At 40.9% G+C, this 22,387-nt stretch overlaps 1 protein-coding gene across 3 annotated transcripts in view; it reads left to right on the top strand.

The window, feature by feature from the left end:
* The window catches only part of ADGRA1 (adhesion G protein-coupled receptor A1), a 301,516-nt gene that overhangs the window by 150,648 nt on the left and 128,481 nt on the right, over window positions 1–22,387 (top strand). For 2 of the 3 annotated variants that reach the window (XM_035137651.3, XM_035137652.3), the window contains exons 9-12: window positions 6,822–7,020; window positions 8,405–8,554; window positions 10,381–10,542; window positions 14,769–14,972. In XM_035137651.3, coding sequence (XP_034993542.3) covers window positions 6,822–7,020; window positions 8,405–8,554; window positions 10,381–10,542; window positions 14,769–14,972 — 715 coding nt within the window. The remainder of the gene's footprint in view (window positions 1–6,821; window positions 7,021–8,404; window positions 8,555–10,380; window positions 10,543–14,768; window positions 14,973–22,387) is intronic. The other variant, XM_088670391.1, reaches the window with a different exon arrangement.

Here is a 22,387-nt window from a genome sequence, read left to right as displayed (position 1 = left end):
GGTCAAAAATGAGATGACAAGAATAAATATCGACATCCTGGGCATCAGTGAACTAAAATGGAAGGGAATGGGCGAATTCAGTTCGGGTGACTATCATATCTACTACTGTGGGCAAGAATCCTGTAGTAGAAATGGAGTGGCCCTCATAGTCAACAAAAGAGTGGCAAAAGCTGTAATGGGATGCAATCTCAAAAATGACAGAATGATCTCGATACGAATCCAAGGCAGACCTTTTAACATCACAGTAATCCAAGTTTATGCACCAACTACCGGAGCTGAAGAAAGTGAAATTGACCAATTCTATGAAGACCTACAACACCTTCTAGAAATGACACCAAAGAAGGATGTTCTTCTCATTACAGGGGATTGGAATGCTAAAGTAGGGAATCAAGAGATAAAAGGAACAACTGGCAAGTTTGGCCTTGGAGTTCAAAATGAAGCAGGGCAAAGGCTAATAGAGTTCTGTCAAGAGAACAAGCTGGTCATCACAAACACTCTCTTCCAACAACACAAGAGACGACTCTACACATGGATATCACCAAATGGGCAGCATCGAAATCAGATTGATTATATTCTCTGCAGCCAAAGATGGAGAAGCTCTATACAATCAGCAAAAACAAGACCTGGAGCTGACTGTAACTCAGATCATCAGCTTCTTATAGCAAAATTCCAGCTTAAACTGAAGAAAGTAGGAAAAACCACTGGGCCAGTAAGATACAATCTAAATCAAATCCCTTATGAATACACAGTGGAAGTGAGGAACAGGTTTAAGGATTTAGATTTGGTGGACAGAGTGCCTAATGAACTATGGATGGAGGCTCGTAACATTATACAGGAGGCAGCAACGAAAACCATCCCAAGGAAAAGGAAATGCAAGAAAGCAAAATGGCTGTCCAACGAGGCCTTACAAATAGCGGAGGAGAGGAGGCAAGCAAAATGCAAGGGAGATAGGGAAAGATACAGGAAACTGAATGCAGATTTCCAAAAAACAGCAAGGAGAGACAAGAGGGTCTTCTTAAATGAGCAATGCAAAGAAATAGAGGAAAACAATAGAATGGGGAAAACCAGAGATCTGTTCAAGAAAATTGGAGATATGAAAGGAACATTTCGTACAAAGATTACCATAATCAAGGACAAAAGTGGTAAGGACCTAACAGAAGCAGAAGACATCAAGAAGAGGTGGCAAGAATACACAGAAGAATTATACCAGAAAGACATGGAGGTTTCGTACACCCCAGGTAGTGTGGTTGCTGACCTTGAGCCAGACATCTTGGAGAGTGAAGTCAAATGGGCCTTAGAAAGCACTGCTAATAACAAGGCCAGTGGAAGTGATGATATTCCAGCTGAACTATTTAAAATTTTAAAAGATGATGCTGTTAAGGTGCTACACCCAATATGCCAGCAAGTTTGGAAAACTCAGCAATGGCCAGAGGATTGGAGAAGATCAGTCTACATCCCAATTCCAAAGAAGGGCAGTGCCAAAGAATGCTCCAACTACCGCACAATTGCGCTCATTTCACACGCTAGCAAGGTTATGCTTAAAATTCTACAAGGCAGGCTTAGGCAGTATGTGGACCGAGAACTCCCAGAAGTGCAAGCTGGATTTCGAAAGGGCAGAGGAACCAGAGACCAAATAGCAAACATGCGCTGGATTATGGAGAAAGCTAGAGAGTTCCAGAAAAACGTCTACTTCTGCTTCATTGACTATGCAAAAGCCTTTGACTGTGTCGACCACAGCAAACTATGGCAAGTTCTTAAAGAAATGGGAGTGCCTGATCACCTCATCTGTCTCCTGAGAAATCTCTATGTGGGACAAGAAGCTACAGTTAGAACTGGATATGGAACAACTGAGTGGTTCAAAATTGGGAAAGGAGTACGACAAGGTTGTATATTGTCTCCCTGCTTATTTAACTTATATGCAGAATTCATCATGCGAAAGGCTGGACTAGATGAATCCCAAGCCGGAATTAAGATTGCCGGAAGAAATATCAACAACCTCAGATATGCAGATGACACAACCTTGATGGCAGAAAGTGAGGAGGAATTAAAGAACCTTTTAATGAGGGTGAAAGAGGAGAGCGCAAAATATGGTCTGAAGCTCAACATCAAAAAAACCAAGATCATGGCCACTGGTCCCATCACCTCCTGGCAAATAGAAGGGGAAGAAATGGAGGCAGTGAGAGATTTTACCTTCTTGGGCTCCTTGATCACTGCAGATGGTGACAGCAGTCACGAAATTAAAAGACGCCTGCTTCTTGGGAGAAAAGCAATGACAAACCTAGACAGCATCTTAAAAAGCAGAGACATCACCTTGCCGACAAAGGTCCGTATAGTTAAAGCTATGGTTTTCCCAGTAGTGATGTATGGAAGTGAGAGCTGGACCATAAAGAAGGCTGATCGCCGAAGAATTGATGCTTTTGAATTATGGTGCTGGAGGAGACTCTTGAGAGTCCCATGGACTGCAAGAAGATCAAACCTATCCATTCTGAAGGAAATCAGTCCTGAGTGCTCCCTGGAAGGACAGATCGTGAAGCTGAGGCTCCAATACTTTGGCCTCCTCATGAGAAGAGAAGAATGCTTGGAAAAGACCCTGATGTTGGGAAAGATTGAGGGCACTAGGAGAAGGGGACGACAGAGGACAAGATGGTTGGACAGTGTTCTCGAAGCTACGAACATGAGTTTGACCAAACTGCGGGAGGCAGTGCAAGACAGGAGTGCCTGGCGTGCTATGGTCCATGGGGTCACGAAGAGTCGGACACGACTAAACGACTAAACAACAACAAAATATATATATATATATATGAATGCTGAACTAATGCCAAAGGCGTTTTGCCGCTTCATTTGCTACAAATCAAAAAGCTGAGGAATTGACATTTCTGTCCTTATTGATCATCTTTCAGAAAGTCCACACAAATTTATTTTAGAAACTTACATCAAAAGCATGCTGAGTCTATAAGATTCCTTTGGCATTTCAAAGTAATGAATTCAGAATTCTGGAGAACATCTTTGGAACTAAAGTTAACATTAACACCTGAAGCTTCCTTGAAAGGTTTCTCTTCCCAGGATGCAACTTGCATGCCAATAATTTATCATGAAAAGGTCTTTGAGGTTTTTTTATATTATAGCAAATACGTAGGAAGCATGGTATCACAACCACAAAAGTAAAACTAGAAAGGAAAGGAAAGGAAAAGAAGAAGAGCTGTTCGTTTTTTAAAAGGAGAAGCGTTAAATGTAATGGAAAGGTTGAGTCTTTTGAGCTGACAGGCCCAGGTGGTATTTGTAATTGAAAACTTGCTGCAAGGATTTGTAATGCAAGCCTCAGTGAACAAAAGCTATTATGAGGTGATGGCTGTGTTTTGTGTTGTTTTTCTCTCATTATAAGCTATTTTTAAACGGGGTGGGGGTGCTGTGTCCCTGTGTTTCCAGATACTAAACGCTGATATTCTAGTACTGAAATCTTCCCATACTGTTTGTTCTTTGCTGAAAAGCCCAACGGTTCTCATCTGGTAGACAAAGTGCCTTGCACTTAGAGTTACTCAAAAGGATAGCTGCATCTAGACCTTTAATAAATAAATGTCAGCGGAGTAGCTCGATTAAAGTGACGTTCAGGCCAGAAATAAGACAGAAATGCTCCTTGGTTCATATTCCTTTTAATTATTTATACAATTCTGACCATGATTCATTTTTGCATCCAAAGTCTTTTCTCTTCATAATGTGTTATTTCTGCGGCTAGAAAGGTGTGGGAAATGAGTACCATATTTCTTCCAGCTGTAGTACTGTTCAGAATTGGAAATACATTTTTGGCTCAGTCTCTGTCAATGCATAACATAGCAGCACGTTTAAAAAAGAAGAAGAAGAAGAAGAAAACCTTGATGAAACAACTTGGTTTAATGCTAGAATCAAGTAATCTGAGGTGTCTCGTTTTTCACTATTACTTATGGCTTGGCAAGCCTGTTGGAGCCATCTGCCACAGCGAGAGGGCAATCCTCCCACTAGAGCTTGGGATCTCTGCACCTCGCATAGCCTAGGGAGATTTCAGGAAGGGGCGGGCTAGCAGCACTCCCTTTAAAAGGACAAGCCCCCATTTCATCCGGCCTTCTTCCAACACTCCTTCCCCCCCATATGTACTGCAAACTTCCAAACTCTCTTGGTTTAGAGCAGGGTTTCCCAAACCTGGGACCTCCAGTTGCTTTTGGACTACAATTTCTATCATCCTTGACCACTGGTCCTGCTAGCTAGGGATGATGGGAGTTGTAGTCCAACAACAGCTGGAGACCCAGGTTTGGGAAACCCTGGTTTATAGGGCCAGAAATGAACTTAACTCTCAGCTGCAATTTGCCCTTGTTTGGGAAGTTTTCACCTTTCGCTCAATGGCAGCAAGTGTCTGTTAGCTGCCTTATCTTCATTTTCACAGCTTGGGCAGAAATGGCATTGAGTAGGGTATCGGTAAAAGGGAGGACCCCCTTAAGGGACCTTGAGGGGTGAACACACCCCCCCCATCCTAGCTCAAGTGGGGAAGGTCTAGTCAGAAACCAACTTAACTTATCAGCAGTCCCTGTCTCGTGGTTTTGCGCCACGTTGGATCATTGGTGTGTGGCTGCCGCCCCCCTCCCCCCGCAGACTTTGGTCAGGTGCTTAAGGTTGAACTTCAGGTCAGATGATCCTGTCCCAATGCCATGCCAGCCCCACCTATTTCTGTTAGTCAATAAATTTGTGGCCAGTTTCATCCATACACATCTCCTGATTTGGAGGGTGGCAACAAGAAAACAGGCCTTTTCTGTGGTGGCTCCCCAATTGTGGAATGCTCTCCCCAGAGAGGCTCACCTGGTGCCATCATTACATGTCTTTAGATGCCAGGCAAAAACATTCCTCTTTACTGAGGCCTGTGGCTATTAAATAAACTATTGCCTGTGAAAGTGTGGGAGAGAGGACTGTTGTTATGATTATTTTACTACAGTGGTACCTTGGGTTACAGATGCTTCAGGTTACAGACTCTGCTAACCCAGAAATAGCATCTCAGCTTAAGAACTTTGCTTCAGGATGAGAACAGAAATCGTGCGGCAGTGGTGCGGCGGCAGCGTGAGGCCCCATTAGCTAAATGGGGTACCTCAGGTGAAGAACAGTTTCAGGTTAAGAATGGACCTCCAGAACGAATTAAGTTCTTAACCCGAGGTACCACTGTATTAGGCTGTCTGTCAGTATGCTCTTTACTATTTTTTTATTATGTTTTTATCATTGATGTTTTGTAATGTGTTTCTAATTTTGTACACCACCCCAAGAGTCATAATGAGAATTTTCCTTGCACCCTCCCTTGGCTTTGGAGGGGGCTGCCACAGCAAATGCGCTACAATGGAGTAGTCTCCTTGCCCTCCCATTCTTGTTCTGAAGACAATACAAATTCTGGAAACTCCAAAAGAATGCAGTTTTTTATTATGTCTGTAGCCCCATTCTCACGGAGATGATAAACCCATGTCTTGGCTAAATCCCTTCGGGTGGAAACCTGACATGATAGAATGCCTCTCCATACAGAAATACTGCCGGCGCATTGGAAATGATGTGTCAGGGAGCACAGACCTAGCTTAGCCTTCTATCTGACATGGTAGTTTTCTGTATATAGGATTTGTGTTTGTGAGGCAGCATTCCATCAATGTAAACACATTTTCATATTACCGGATCTTTAATAGAATATGCTATTTGATATATGGAAGGAAGTAGAGGAAATGTACAGTTTAATAAAGAAAAGCTATCACTCATTTTTTAGAAGAAAAGGCCATCTATAGTTTTTCCCTTTATCATTCCCTAGTGTAATAGCACATCAAACCAAAACAGCTTCAAATAATAAACAGCACTGCTGTTCACTTGCAACTCCACTGATTATGAGTTTTCTTCTCATAATCAGTGAGTAAAATTGATGCCCACAGACGAACCAAGTGTTGTTGATTAATACTTACTGTTACCAGACCTAGAAATTTCTAGGTGCTGTTCAGAAATTAAAAGACAGCACAAGTCCTGCCAGTAGGCTTACTTAATTAATAAACATGACACAAAAAGGATGGAAAGGGAAGCATCTAGGTGGAGTGTTTTAATTGATTAATGTCCCAATTAAACTGATTAAAGCATGCATCTCTTGTTATAGCAGTTCAAGATTATCTGTGTCAAACTGTTTGCGTATATTCTACCAATTTTCTCACTTGAGTGTTAGTGATGTGTGAATTTCCCACCTAGATTGCTGCATTATAATTTAGTACTGATTATTTATTTACTTCTTTAAAAGTTTTGTATACTGCCCTTTGCCATTTGGCATCAGAGCAGCTGCAGCAATAAAATATATAAAATCAGAATACTGTACAAAGCAAATATAATAAACATAATTTTATAACTCCAACAAACAGAAGAAAAGAAGAAATCCCTCAAACCCCGTTACAGGATAGATTGGCATTCTGGGAAACGCGATGCAATTTTTTTATGAATGAATGATGGTGGCAGATAACCCTGTCCTTCCAGTCTGGCTTACTAGGCACAGAGAATCAGTTTAGGGCTTCCAATTCAAGACCAACATTTCACATGCAGTCTAGGTGTACTTAGAAGTAAGTCCTTCTGAATAAGCCCCATTGGAGCTTATTTTGTAGCAAGTGTGCACAGCAGGGGTGGTGAACATGGTGCCCTCCCTATGTTGGACAGCAACTCCTTTCAGCGTGGCTAATTGTGAGGGATGATGGGAATTGTAGTTCAACAACTTCTAGAGGGCAGTATGTTCGCTACCCCTGGTGCACAGAATTGCATCCTTAGTTGATTATTGATTATTGTTATTTTGCTTGTAGATGGCCCAAAACTCTGGCTGGCGTAATTGCTTACCACCCATGTCTCCAGTATTCTGTCAATCCAGCTTCCCTCTTGAATGGAGCAGAAGAGTCAAAAGCATGGCGTAAGTGTAATCGCACAGGTCGGTGGGCTGAAGAAAGCTATTCTGAATGTCCTTACTCACAAGAAGCTACTCAAGTCCTTCATGCTTTTAGTCAGGTAAAATGACACCAATTGTTATGCATAGAGCATACTGTAGATGTTGCACATCCCTTATCAGCACACTGCACAGAAATAGAAGTTTACTTCTTTGTTATCTAAGGTATATTTCAAGGACAGGATCTGAAATATGCTTTGAGTATCTAAGTTCTACAAGTGTTCTAGGTTTGAACAAGGAAAGTCAGAAGTGTTTATTATATAGATCAGGAGAGGGGAAAGGCCGCTCCCTACCTTCACAAGAGCCTCCATTCAAGCTGCCCAATCATGGGTGGTTATGGGGAAGTGGCTGAGGGACCCTACTCTCTCCACTGCTTCCAGTTGGATCCGCTCCCTGAGCATAAATAGGGGATGCGATCAGCCCCTGGCAGCTCAGTCAGAGCCAATTTTCCAACCCTCCCACGCTAAGTTATATATAATGAGTTGCACAATGGCAGGCTGTCGGGTCGTGTTCATGGCTTTGCTATGGAAGAACTGAGTCGCCATATTTGGGACCAGGCAAGACTTTTCTCTCAATCCAGTTGACCCTGGCTGGGGAGTTTGCCGACCTCATAGCAATCGTCACAACTTGATGGCAGGTAAGACATTGGGTTGGATCCTTAGCCAGAGGGGGAATCACACTCTACCACAACAAGCGACAGGATACCCCATTAAAGCGGTCAGTGGGGATGGTGCTTCTGTACAGGTACCCTGATGGGAGCCAACAGACCATAGCACCTCCTAGGTTGGTGCTGCTGAAGGGGTCACCCCAATTTGATGTATGTCATAGGGCGACCCCAATCGGCCAGCACATGGGTAGGTTGATTCCAGATACATACCCAATGCCTACACCAAACCTACTTACATCTGTAATTAATAAAGTTGTGGTTGTATTTTATCCCAACATGGCTGTCCTGTGTTTCATAGCTTTCTTTGAATTCCTGGCCCTGGCAGAGGGCTTAGTGCACCTGGGCCTGCAAACGTTGGCCTTCCAGATGTTGTTGAGCTATGACTCCCCTCATCCCTGGCCATTGGTTGTGTTTACTAGGACTGATGGAAGTTGTTCATCAGCATCTGGAGGGCCAAAGTTTCTCTACTCCCTACTTCTAGATTCACACAAGATGCTCATGATATCTATCCTTAATACATCTGTTCAGTTAGCAAGCTAGTGAAGCAGGATCAGTGGTAGTGGCACCAAGGTGTAAAAGTTACCTGATGACTTAACTGTGTACGGCTTTGTTTGTAGCAAGTATTTTGCCCTGTAAAGGGCTGAAGATTGAGACTGAATTTTTGCATGAATACATTTTTCATCTGTAAGACTGAATTTATTTATTTTTTTAAAGTGCAACTGGGGTTAAACATTTGGCTGTGTTTTATAGGAGCATTTTTTTGTGTATTCTATTTCCAGATGCATCTTAATTCCACCAATGCACTTGAATTTTCCCATCAGCTTGCAACCTACACAAGAGATGCTGCCAACTTTTCAGATAAGGAGGACATTATCTATTTGGCTTACATGCTGGAAAAGCTAATCATATATATGGATGAAATAAAAGATGTAAGATACTGTCTAACTAATGAATATGTGACTGTTGGATGCTGAAAAAGAAAGAACAGAGGCATAATCTTAAATTTAGTATCAAATACCCAGCATCAAATACCCAGCAAAAATTTCTGTATTTTAAGAGACTTTTCAACCAGATACTTCAAGTATGCACATTTTTAATTTCATTGGAATTAGATTTTTTCCCCCATTACAACAATAATTATATAGGGTTGTATCCAGTGCTATACAAACACAATTCCACTTGTTTAAATGAGCTTATTCTCCTTCCATACCCCCAAAATTTACTCCAGAGGATTCCTCATTCTTCTGGAGCAGATTTTCAGGATACATAGAGGGCTGCAGGACAGATTATGGTTAGGGTAGTTACTACTGGTGGGGAAAGGCTGCGTCTTTCAGACCTTGTGCTTGCCTCCTAGATGCTATGTCTAGTTACAGCTGGAAACAAGATACTGGACCTAATACCCCATTGGCTGGATCTAGTGTGTGTGTAGGGGGTCCTTTTGTTCTGTTTTATGCACAGCTTCTTCACTAAGGTTGAAATGAAGGCAGTTCTTGAAATATCATAAGAGTTCTAATCCTATTTAGTATTATTGCCGTGAACAATATTTTAGCTGCAAGCTGGCATGATGTGCTTCATATATTTTGATACTTCTAGACATCTGCTTTCTCCAACATTCACGGTGCCTTCATAGGTAGTTGGCACAGTGACCCAAAGTGGGCATGCATTCCCCATAGTTTACAAAGGGAAAAAAGAGGGTCAGTACCAAACCCAAATAGGGTAAAAGAGGCAAGGCCTCAACATGGTATTAAAAAATAGATTTATATAAAAAAATAGTTGTTGTTTAGTCGTTTAGTCATGTCCGACTCTTCGTGACCCCATGGACCAGAGCATGCCAGGCACTCCTGTCTTCCACTGCCTCCCGCAGTTTGGTCAGGCTCATGTTCGTAGCTTTGAGAACACTGTCCAACCATCTTGTCCTCTGTCATTCTTTGTAGAAAGTAGTGAGATGCTTAACACATCTTAGTGAAAACCTTTGGGTTTGGGCTTTCACTAAAAGAATGATGACAATCTACATCAGGCATGGGGAACCTTTGGCTCTCCAGATATTGCTGAACTACAACACCCAGCATCCCAAACCATTGGCTATGCTTGTTAAGGCTGATGGGAGTTTTAGTTCAGGAACATCTGGAGAACCATAGATTCCCCACTCCTGATACACATAGTCACTATATATAGTAGCATAACCCATATTTCAAGTTGTATTTGACCTCACAACTGAATCGGGGCACTAGCCATTTATTTACTTATAAAACAGGGATCCTGCACAAGAACAGGAGCCCCCCCCCACTTCATCCTCATGGAGGGCAATGAGAAGAACAGTTGGGAGAGAGATGCTAGTTGCTTATCCCCACTATCCCCTCTCTCACATTTACTTAACTTGGAAAAAGAATACATGGAGTGGGATTAGATTGCATCTGTAGTCGGGGCAGGGGCTGGAAGAGGAACAAATCACTGGTAAAGCACTCATAGCATGATATACTTTATGTCAATGGAACATTATTGCTTGGGCTCATATAATTCTGAAACAGTTTTGACTTTATAGTCACTGACTTGGGGACAGGCTTATCCATAAGAAATCAATTTAGTTTTATAGCCAGAATACAGGATTTAGGTTGATGCCCTAAGATCTAGTAATTCCTGAAATGCTCACTAGACCAGTTAAATGTAGCTGCTTTTCAATTGTGCTTTTATGTCATTGTTGTGCAGTAGTCAAATACTTTGCACTATGTCTTTTTCCCCCCTTCCCTCTTACCAGCTTGCAGATGCTGTAGTTGAGATTGCCAGCAATATAATGCTGGTAAATGACCATGTATTATGGATGGCACAAAAGGAAGATAAAGCTTGTACTAGGATTGTACAGTGTGTGGAACATATTGCAAATCAAACTCTGACCAGTAATACACAGGTCATATCAAAGGTATTTCTTGAGATTTATTTGTGGCTTTTTGATATGGAAAATGTGGGAATAGGAGGGAGAAGCAGAGAGGGATGGGGGGGGGGATCTGGGTATGCATACAGTATTGGTTTATATCTCAACTGATTTTGTAGCACCCAATGCATGTTGTCTTAAGAGCTGGTGTTCATCACCAGGACTTAGAAATGATAATAATTATTAGTACTTACCGGTACTCCCCTTTTTTAAAACCACTACCACCATGGTGTGACCGATAATCTATATTAGATAAATGATTGATCCATATTTTTTGAGATGTTTTGAGATGTTGCAACACACAACTTGAAAACTTAATAGTAGTAGTAATCATATTTTGAGTTACGTAGAGACAGAAGGAGTCTGACACCACCAACCAAGAGTAATTACTGTGGGATTAGTTATTTCTGCTGAGAGTGATATACTTTAATGTAGAGGTGGAATAGGGCTAGACTTTGTGACAACAAAGTTTGTCACATCTACTTTGATTTTTGATATATATATATTTACTAAAACTCCAAGCTCTATATATTTACTAAAACTCCAAGCCAGGTGCAAAAGGCACAACCATTTTTTAAAAATAAAACCAAAACACAGGATACCTATGAGCATATTCTGAACCTAGGAATGTGTTTCCAATGCCAGAGCTTAACTGACCTCACAGTCCTTTCACACAAAAACTACTACTACCTTTCTTCATTTAAAAAGCCCAATTTAAGTGAGAATAGTAGTTTTGTTGTCGCTGTTGCTAAACAATTTAGAGTCACAAACTTTTGCAAGTCTACTGCAAATCACCCAGAAAATGAACAGTAGGTTTGCTTTGCCCGCTCCTGCCTTTAACCAGTTGTTTTAAACCAGTGGTTCCCAATTGGTAGTCTGCAGACTGCAGGGGGTCTGCGTAAGCCACCCAGGGGGTCTGTGATACATACCCAGCAACTGTCCAGGACATTCCATTCTGCAGGGCACCCAAAAACATGCAAGTCATTTGACCCACACAGGAGTGGCCCAATTTTGTGCTGGGACATGATGGAGGATATGGTGACACCATTCACATAACAAAAGCTACCACAGAGATATCAACATTTTCAAAAGTAGGGGGTCCGTGGCTTGGCTTTTGGAAAACAGGGGGTCTGCAGTACTTAGCTACCGTATTTGGGAACCACTGATTTAAACTATTAGTTTTCCCTTTTTACTGCTTTTGAATTATTAGAACACACTTTCCCCTAATAATATGAACCAAATAATAAAGTGATAGTTCAGAATAAAAGCCTTCCAAACCTCAGTTTCTGTTAGAACAGAAAGCATTTCTTGGATTGCATTGCTTAGGATTTCCAGCTAGTTGCATACGTCAGAATATTAGTAAAGATATAACTGATGCCATATGGCCGTAGCAGAGGATCCATAATCAGATTTAGTTTTGCATTTAGAAGTCAGTTCTTATCTCTGACTACCATGTTTCATGTTACAGCAGCAGGTATTCAGTGAGACTGGACGATAACATGCAAAAACAAATTCTGATCTAGAAGAAGTCCTTTGGATGCCAATATATGAAACAACGAATTGGAAACCTAGATAGTTTATCTATTGGAATCTGCCTTCCACACATCAAAGGAAGGGAAAAACAGGAGTCCTTAGAGCACCTTTCCTGAATGAGCTTCCTATAGATTGTGCTGTGCTTTTCACATAATAGGGAAGGGCATGTCAGGAGTTATTCAGAGTGGTGGGAACATACTCAATTTGATTTTATTTGCTGAAGTTTCAGTTAGATACTGCATAACTTATTTGTGAATCATAACAATGTGTACTTTTAGTTGTCCTTGTTTTAAAATTCCAGACTTGCCTTTGGCTTGGGTTTCAGATGAACCTATGCCAGGAAATGGATAGAGGGAGAGTTTGATCTTGGTTCTCCTGGATCTTTGAGTGGCTTTCGATATCATTAGCCATGGTATCTTCCGGCCAGTCTCTTGGGGATGCAACTAAGGGGCATTGTTTTGCAGTACTTCTGGTCCTGCTTGGAGATCAGGGTTCAGGAGGTAGTTCCAACCCTTGGCCATAGGCCTTCAGGGTGCCATAAGGTTCCACCCTGACCCTCATGTTTTTCAACATTCACATAAAACTACTGGTTGTAGTCTTCAGAGGTTTGGACTGAGGTGTCATCGATATACAGCTGAACTCAGCTCTGTTAACTTTTCCAATAATTCTAAGGTGGCTGTGGAAACCCTGAACAGATATTTGAAGGCATAATTTTGTTTTCTGGGGGAAGTGGGGTGGTGGAATTAAAATGCTGAAACTTGATCGAGAAAGAAGATATTGTGAATCAGGAAATCTGTGAGCTTGGATGATGGTGTACAATTTCAAAGTATTTTGAATGTGTCCATTAAATTTTCACCAAATGTACATACTGAACAAGAAGTAGTGAGGCTACCTAAAATTAGTGGAATGTCTTCAAGTTGTCAGCAACTTCTTAAAAAGTCTACATTTTGTCATCCAGTCTAGGAGAAACAAGAAACTTCTCCTTTAGCTCTGCTAGCTGATGCCTGTGATGTGGCTGGCCTGTGATCATTATTGTGGTCTTCTAAAATCACATGGTTCTGTTCTGTCACCTCTTCCAATATATCTTTCTTATCCCTGGTGATAGTTGGCTTTTGTACTGTGATAGACTTCACTGATTCTGGGAGTAACTGTCTGTATCTCTGTTATTTGGAAGGCTCTCCATTATCTGTAAAACCTCCCCTACTGGGAACTATTGGTAGAGCTGATTCCCCTTGCATTCCCCTTTCATATTTGCACCTGTTTTTGAAGTCAGTAAGCTGCAATGTGTGTCCAGCCAGAACTAACACACACACACACACACACACACACACACACGGGTTGCTTCATGTTGTATATGTAGTATGCATATATTGCTTAGTTATCCAGAAGCTGATGATGACACGACGGTAAATGTTTTTAGATGTCAAGTACCATAGGTCATTTTTCTCGTTGTTGTTTAAGGGTAACTATCTCCCTTTGCGGACAATTAGACAGACTGCTTCTTTGTCTTGATTCTACTTAGCCATTCTTTATGTCCCCCCCCCCTTTCTGTAGTCAAATTAGCGTACAGTCAACTTCAACTTGTAAATAAAGCTGTAGACTTCTCTGTGTAGTCTCGTACAATACCAAACAACTGCTGTTCATTTTGGAGGCTGGCCAGCAGCAATTAAGCAAACTGCATCGCTGAGACAGTGCTAGTCTCCATTTCTCTCTTAATATGAAAAGACCGTATCTTCTTGAAGATGTAAATGATTCCAGCTAACAAAACTGAAAATATTTTTTTGACCATTGTTGTCACTTCACCTCCTCTGTAACTGTTAATCACTACTTTACATCATGGAACCCTAAGAAATGTGTCTAAATTCAAGAAGACCATCCATTTGGCTGTAGATACTCTAGAGAAACTTGAACTATTCCTTCCTTGACCACATTATTTGCCATAGTAATATGATATGAATTATTACTGCCATAGCACTGCAGGATGAAATTGGCCAATCTGAATTCCTGCACATTTCCCATTCATTTCAAAGGCGGTGAGCGTCTGACTGTAGGAATCTTGTTAAAACAAACAACTATTGATTGTTAAAATGCAATTATTCCAGTTAATATCTAGTTACAGGTAGGTAGCCGTGTTGGTCTGACGTAGGACTTCTCACCCCTTGCTTTTTCCTGTAGACCATTTGTAGTCGTTAACGGTCATCAACAACTATCAGTCTGTCCATCACCCACTCCCTCCACCCTTCTGAGTAATACCTCCCCCCCCACCATCTGACTATATATAAGCATCTGGGAACTTCTGCTTCAGTGTATCTGAAGAAGTGTGCATGCACACGAAAGCTCATACCAAACTTAGTTGGTCTCTAGGGTGCTGCTGGAAGGAATTTTTTTTATTTTGTTCAGTTAATATAGTTCTTCTCTGTAAAGATAAAATTTAAGAAATGAGTTAGGTCCTTTTACATTTAAAAAAGAAGATCCTTGTACATTTTTAAAAATTAAAAATAGTGATGCAAGCCTATAAGCTATGTAACTTTATGGGTGCACATGAATGGTGTTTTGTGATGCATTATGTATGTGTGTTTGTATAGTACAGCATATGCAAATACGTAATGTAGATTTTATACAAGTTATTGCCTGTAAAAATATGTTAAAGCTACACCAGCTCCTCAAATTTGTTTTGACAGGTTTCTCTTAATATTGCTCTGGAGGCCTTTATGATCAAGCCATCCAGCTTCATGGGGGTGACTTGCACTGCCTTCCAGAAAATATCTGCAGATCCAGACAGGCCACTGAGCCGCAACAAAGGGAACAGGGAGACAGACCAACGTTTGAATTTTAAGTGCAATGCTGGCAGTCATGGTGCCTCTGTGGTTAATTTCTCTCCAATGGTAAGTGGTATAACCAACAAATACACTGAATTTACACATAAAATAGTTTGCATTTGGAGCAATGAGGATAAGTGATCTGAAATGATGAATTGAACTTCCTTCTGGTTTTGCAAGTGCATTGGCAATATTTTTTTACGGAACTGTGTGCGTCGATTTAAGGACACACCCCTAATACTTGATGTTGAATCCTAGATGTTGCATTGTTTGAATGGTGAGAACAATGAAAATAGTGTGAAAGCATGTGGGGCTTTTTGAGGTATGAAAGTAAACTGGACTGAAATGCCATCATATCGATGGTCTCCAGCAAAAAATAGTTGTAGGTATCCTGATCCTGGCCCAGGGACAAGGTGGACCAAAGTTGATTAAATCCATCGAACTTATGGAGTAAATGTATTATTTACTCAGGGTTCACTTGATTTATTAGTAGTAGTAATACTGAATAAATATAAAAATCACATTTTACTTTTGTCTCAAGTTTATGATTTTGCCAAAGGATGTAGGTATATATTGAATGTATGTAGGGGTGGGGATTATCTTCCCTTTACTAGAAAGCAGAAGTGCATAAAAGCATCCAGATATTGAAAAAGAGTTACTAGTTGTGAGAGGATTTGCTGCTGTTTGTTCAGTTGTGACTAGGAATTGTTTTATGCATTTTCCTGTTTGTTATGTACTGTTTCCTTTACAATGTATATTGAATGTTTATATGAGACACACTGAAAAATTTGTAAAGGGGGGCGTCCATCATATGTTCAGATGATTTGAGCAATGCTAGACAAGTGACAAAGAAATATTAAACCTTGTTTGGAAAGGCACTTCTATTTTATGAAATGTTACGAAAAATATTAGCAGTTCTGTTACTATGCATATATAGGGGGCCTGAAATAATCTAAGAAAGCAAATAGACACAAGTTCCTTAGTGGGATGTATTATTTGTATTGGATAATGAAGCAGAACAATTAGATTCTGATCCAGTGCTAAATAGAATTTTGCATTTGGTTGAGCATGTTATTAAATTTAGAGTGTTCCGGGTTGAAGTTCTTGTTATCCTTGAGCAGAATCTTATTTTAATAGGCTTAGTTTTTGAAGTTTTGAAGTATTCGTGTATTATAGAACATTTCCCAAGCAAATGTTGAAAAGCTGGTTCTGGAACTCCTGAAAATCTTTAAATGTGGTCATCCCTCCCTTACCCTTCTGTGCTTTTGAGTTTCTGAGAGAAATGTGGCGCACATTGTTTCAGTGATTACTTTTTAAAAACCCATCTGAGAAGCCACATCTCAGCATTGCGGGATGTGCCATAATAGAACAGCTCTTAACGAGTGAAATACTGCATATATATCCTGTAATCTTTTAGAAAGTATTCAAAATGGTCTTGTTTTTGAGGAGGGCGGAATAGCAGATCCTATCATTGCTACTGATGTTTCTTCATGCTAGTTCAGTTGAATGCAATCTTGGATTAAGATATATATTTTTAAAATCAACCCTGTGGCACAATGGGCCAGTACATCTGGCTGTTTAACCAGGAGGTTGGAGGCTAGAGCCCACACAGGGATGGCTGTGGGCAGGATCCGTGCATTGTAAGGGGTTGAATTAGATGACCCTCAGGGTCCCTTCCAATTCTCCAATTCTGTGATACACTCTATACCTCCCAGGGTTGTTGTGGAAAACCATGCACATCACCTTGAGAAAAAGGTGGGATGCAAATGAAAAGGGGGGAAGGAAATGGATTTTAAAAGCAAGCAAACACCCATGCATGTTGAAAACAAGGAAACATTCTGTGCCAGGTGCCGTGGGCCCTACGGGCTTTGGGCAAAGGCAGTGAGGATGGAGGCCCAGCAACTTGGCTAAGCACACAGCACTCTAGTTTGGAGGCAGAACAGCCATCTCTTCCCCATTGCACCAGTATCCTTCATTCTCATGTTGCTGTTGCCCGAGGAAATCTTCCCATTTTAGGAGATTGTCCATGTGCCACGTTAAATGGTTTCACTGGTGCCAGGGACTACAGGAGTCAAAGAGAGAGAGAGAGAGAAGGTGGGGATGATCTAGCACAGTGTTGCATGCTCCTGCCTCTTTTCTCTCTGTTATGACCTTGTTCTTCAAGCAAGCCACAGAGGCCAATGCCTGCCAGTCAGCCAGGGAATTATGCCATCCCATTTCTAAGTGCTGTTGTGTGCTGTAACCAGAGCAAAACATTTGTTCATATTTTTCAGGTACAGAAAATTAACATTTTCTCCAAATATGTTTGCCTGCCAAGTTCTGAAGCCTCTTTCTTTCATTAAGACAAAGCAAAAATGAAAAACAAGTGATTAGATTCCCTTCTTACCCAAGAACATGCAGGCATCTTATCTCAACCTATGGCAAAACATTTGATTTGAATAAAACCTTGGCAGTATATTGCTATATAAAGAGCTTTAGCAAAGTTTATCTTTTCTTACGTGTTTTTCCATGTTTGTTGAAAACGTCCAAGCCAAATTCTTGGCCAGGCTTGGATTGTCATGATTTGTTTCAGTGAACTAAATATTTTGCAGGTGAATTTTTCAAAAAAGTACAACAGAAAGCCCCCTTTTTTTGGTTCCATAATTGAAAAGGTAAAGTTTAACCCAGAATATTCAATTAAACTGGAATCCATGTTATGCCTAGCAGGTCTTCTTAAAGTACGTGAAACAATAATGTTTGCATAATTTCATAATTCATTTTCTAACTATTCTCATTTGGGGGGGGGGGAGACGATGACAAGACAGTTGCCTGCATCCATTTATTTAAAAATCACCACACATCCAAAATTAGCTTTATCAAAATACTGAATTAGTAAAATCTTCTTATTTCCTTATTCTTTATCATAAATACAAAACCAAAGGAACATTAAAGCTGCATAAAAAGAAAATGAAAAGTGGCAGGAAAGGGCAAATGTTTGTTTCAGTAACAAAGTATTCCTTTTATTAGCAATCTGTGTGAAAGCTCTGAATTTCAAATTTTGAAAAACAGAAACGAAAACTTTTGCACAATAATTTCCCATTGTGGGGGAGGTGATTCTGACATTGTTATATGCTTCTTGGATGGCTTCTTCAACTAAACACATGCAGGTGGCAACAGCTGCTTATCTGGTTCCAGGGTGGGCGACAGTTGTTGCCCATTACAAGCTTCCTCCAATTTCCTCAGAGGTGATAAAACGCCTCTTTTGCAGCTGGCCATTAGATCCATCCATGGCTGGCTGCTGTGGATGGTGGGATAGTCTGCCTAAAATTTGAACTACTCAATCGGGGGCAGGCAGGTGGGCGGAGCCAGGGCAGCAGACTGGAGTGTGGAATTCTTCACTCGTGCTTATTGGGCACAGAACGGCGCTAAAAGGGGGAAATCTTTGTAAAGCAGCATATGCAGCATTACCATCAGACCCACATTTTGGGACATACCATATATGTCCCGTGAGTTTTCTGAGAACACTTTCAGCAGGCTAAATTAGCACCAGTATTTTATATGCTCAGGTATCATAATAGTTGACAGATGAATGAAGCTGAGCAAAAAAAGGAAAAGACTGAAGTGTATTTTATTATACTCTAAAATATTAGCACTGTTAGTGACTTCTGAGCAAACCAGTATAACCCAAGTTATTTCTTGCCATTCCCTGTGCCAGCAGCCTTAGATCTTTCTACTTATGCCTCTGTAATAGCTCCCTTGTGCAATATTGAAACAATAGTATAGTTCTTTTGGTAAAATACTGCTATGAAGACACACACACACACTCCGTAAACATTGTGTGTGCAAGATCAGGGCCTGCGCTGTGACCTAGTCTGCTCCTTGAAGGTAGAAGGGTTGTCTAGGCTTAGGGTTCAATATCCTTCTTTTTGGTTAGGGTAGATCCTTAACTGTTAACCTCTTTTTAAGCTCCAGGTACAGCTAGTGTACATTTGAAAACCTTTCCTACTTGACAATACGAAGACATAAATCACAGAAACAATGCACCAGTGGTTACGTTGTCTGGCATACTTAGTTATTTATTCTAGACTTATTTTACCTTGCTTGTGTAGTAGGCTGTACCAATATTGGATGTGTAAGACAGAGCAGAGCGCAGCACAGTTTTCATTTCTACACAATTGCACATATGGATCTTTGGATTATGTCCTAGAATTTCTATGACTGAATCCATTAGAGAGAAGGCCAACATATTTATAGTCTTCTTTTCAGGCTGGCTTGATATTCAAACTTTAAAACAGTGTATTGACTTTTATGATTCAAAATTAAAGTGCAACACTGGTTCTCAGCTGCCACGTTAATTAAGTCATGCCCCTTTTTTGTCCTTAACATTCAAGTAGCAATAAAATAAGATTCAAAAATAATATAAACATGTAGGTGTGCATAGTACTGTTTTTAAAGGGTTTGATCACAATAATTATGAGCACCATTTCTCCCCTCATGGAATAATAATAATAATAATATTTATAACATGCCCATCTGGCTGGGTTTCCCCAGCCACTCTGGGCGGTTCCCAACAGAACATTAAAAACATGACAAAAGATGAAACATTAAAAACTTCCCTAACCAGGAATAAACTAGGCTTTCTAACTTCTCTTCTACTCTGTATTTTTTAAAAAAGCTCATATTGACCGCCAGGTTGTGGGCTCACAGGAAAGTTGTGGGGTATGGCTGCAAGGTTGCAGGTGAAAGGGAAATCAGTGAAAAGTGTGGGTCCCCCTTGCTCAACCTTTTTGCTTGCACTAGATTCTGTTGGATCCCAGCCATATTCTTACAATGTTCTGTAGGGTTCTGCTCTGTGCTTTCTGCATAAATTTATAAAACCAGTTCAGCTTGAAACATTTGCTATAAAGACATCTCTTGCAATGCAGCTTGACAAATCAAAAGCACATTCTCACAGTGGAAAAAGAAACCATTAATAGCAATAGAACTGAAAACTCAAAAAAAGAAGAAGAGAGGAATGTATGCATTTCTTGGCTTTAATTTTAACTACTGTAAGATACATGGTCTGGAAGAATAGGCTGTGCTTGGCTTTTAAAGAATTCATGTGATGGTTCGCTCACCTTGGTCTGATATGGCCTATCAAAAGAAAAGTAAGACTTTTCCTTTCCCACACACTGAGACCTGCCTGAAATATGTCCAGCATTTCCTTCCTTACATATACCAGAGCAGTCAATGTAAAGGGCCCCTGGATGGTTAAGTCCAGTCAAAGGCAATTATGGGGTGGGGTGCTCATCTCACATTTCTGGCCGAGGGAGCTTGTGTGTGTCCCCAGACAGCTTTCTTGTTCATGTGATGTGGCTGGGATGACTAAGCCACTACTGGCGCACAGAGAACTGTGACGAGTGCCAGCGTTTGTCTGCGGACAGCTTTTCCAGGTCATGTGGCCAACATGACTGAACCACTTCTGGTGCAATGGTACACCATGATGGAAGCCAGAGCACATGGAAACACCGTTTACCTTCCTGCCACAGCAGTACCTATTTATCTACTTGCACTGTCATGCTTTCAAACTGCAGAGTACAAATATTAAAATGCCGGTGCTAAATTTATATTTCATATATAAATGTGATGCGCAGGAAGGGCACATTTTTAAAGTTCTTAAGTTCCATTTTGGTATATTTTGGTTGGTTCTAATAAAGTTAACAAAACGTTATGCAATTCAATTAAGTCTGCTATCTTCTCCTACACTGGCTTTGCTTAACATTCTTCAGAGATGCAAGGAAGCCTCCATAATGGTTGGCTATGGAACTTTTCAATCAGTTTTAGTAGGCTATAGTTTTGCTGCATTTCAGCCATTCGTTCGTATTAAGTTTAACTTAGGGACAGCTCAGTAATAACACTTACACTGCAAAAATATGTAGACTTCTGTCCTTTCGTACACTTGCTTTTCTTTGACATATCATTACCAGACCTCAGAACTATTGTCTTTTTTTTATCCCTAGTTAGAAGCCATGTATATATCATATACATGATATATACATGAACTTAGAAATATCAGTACGGTGCTACATTGAAGGAAAATTATTTAATCTTTTCAGGCTGATATATTTCCTGCAAGCTTGTAGCCATGCGCAAATGTTTATTAGTATTGAGCTGACCTACGCAAATGATATTAGTATTGATTTTATCTCTCAGTAGTAATCAGATGTCTGATAATAACAGACAGAGATTTTGTGGAGACACAGGCACCTTGCCTCGTTTCATTGTATTTGTCTCTCTCCGCTTAGATGTTTGCTTTATATATTGGAGTAAGACCTTATCGTGGGTGACTGTATGACATTATAGAAAACAATAGAGAGGTATCAAAGCCAACTCTGCCTTTGCATCAGTGACAAAATTCTTATTAATGCTGAGGATGCAACAGTATGTCTGTCAATCACATAGGTGCTGCACTGCTATAATGCTGCAAAATATATCATATTTACAAGGTCTAAGGGTACTGGTCATCCAGAAAAACAAGTCCCCACTTATGTCCATAGTGATCTCTTTCTCTGGTGCCTAGTTATGGTCACCTATGGCTTTACAGCCTCTGCACAGTTTGCATTTAAGCAAGAATGGTGGCGTTCTCCACCTACTTTACATTTGTTAGTGGATATACAAGTGGGACACAGGTGGCGCTGTGGGTTAAACCACAGAGCCTACGGCTTGCTGATCAGAAGGTCGGTGGTTCGAATCCCTGCGACTGGGTGAGCTCCCATTGTTCGGTCCCAGCTCCTGCCAACCTAGCAGTTCGAAAGCACGTCAAAGTGCAAGTAGATAAATAGGTACCGCTCCAATCAGGAAGGTAAAAGGTGTTTCCGTGTGCTGCTCTGGTTCACCAGAAGCGGCTTTGTCATGCTGGCCACATGACCTGGAAGCTGTACGCCAGCTCCCTCGGCCAGTAATGTGAGATGAGTGTCGCAACCCCAGAGTCGGTCACGACTGGACCTAATGGTCAGGCTTTACCTTTATACAATAGTAGTGATGTATGGAAGTGAGAGCTGGACCATAAAGAATGCTGATCGCCGAAAAATTGATGCTTTTGAATTATGGTGCTGGAGAAGACTCTTGAGAGTCCCATGGACTGCAAGAAGATCAAACCTATCCATTTCTGAAGGAAATCAGTCCGAGTGCTCACTGGAAGGACAGGTCCTGAAGCTGAGGCCCCAATACTTTGGCCACCTCATGAGAAGAGAAGACTCCCTGGAAAAGACCCTGATGTTGGGAAAGATGGAGGACACAAGGAGAAGGGGACGACAGAGGATGAGATGGTTGGACAGTGTTCTCGAAGCCGCCAACAGTGCGGGAGGCAGTGGAAGACAGGAGTGCCTGTCTTCTGGTCTATGGGGTGCTCTGGTCTATGGGTCATGAAGAGTCGGACACGACTAAATGACTAAACAACAACAATACAAGCTGCTGTACTATCAAAGAAAAAGCCAGAAAATATGAACTAGAATAAAGGGCTT

This window comes from Zootoca vivipara, chromosome 5, assembly GCF_965207765.1.
Source record: "Zootoca vivipara chromosome 5, rZooViv2.hap1.1, whole genome shotgun sequence".
NCBI lineage: Eukaryota > Metazoa > Chordata > Lepidosauria > Squamata > Lacertidae > Zootoca > Zootoca vivipara.
This window is presented reverse-complemented; position numbering and strand designations above follow the sequence as displayed.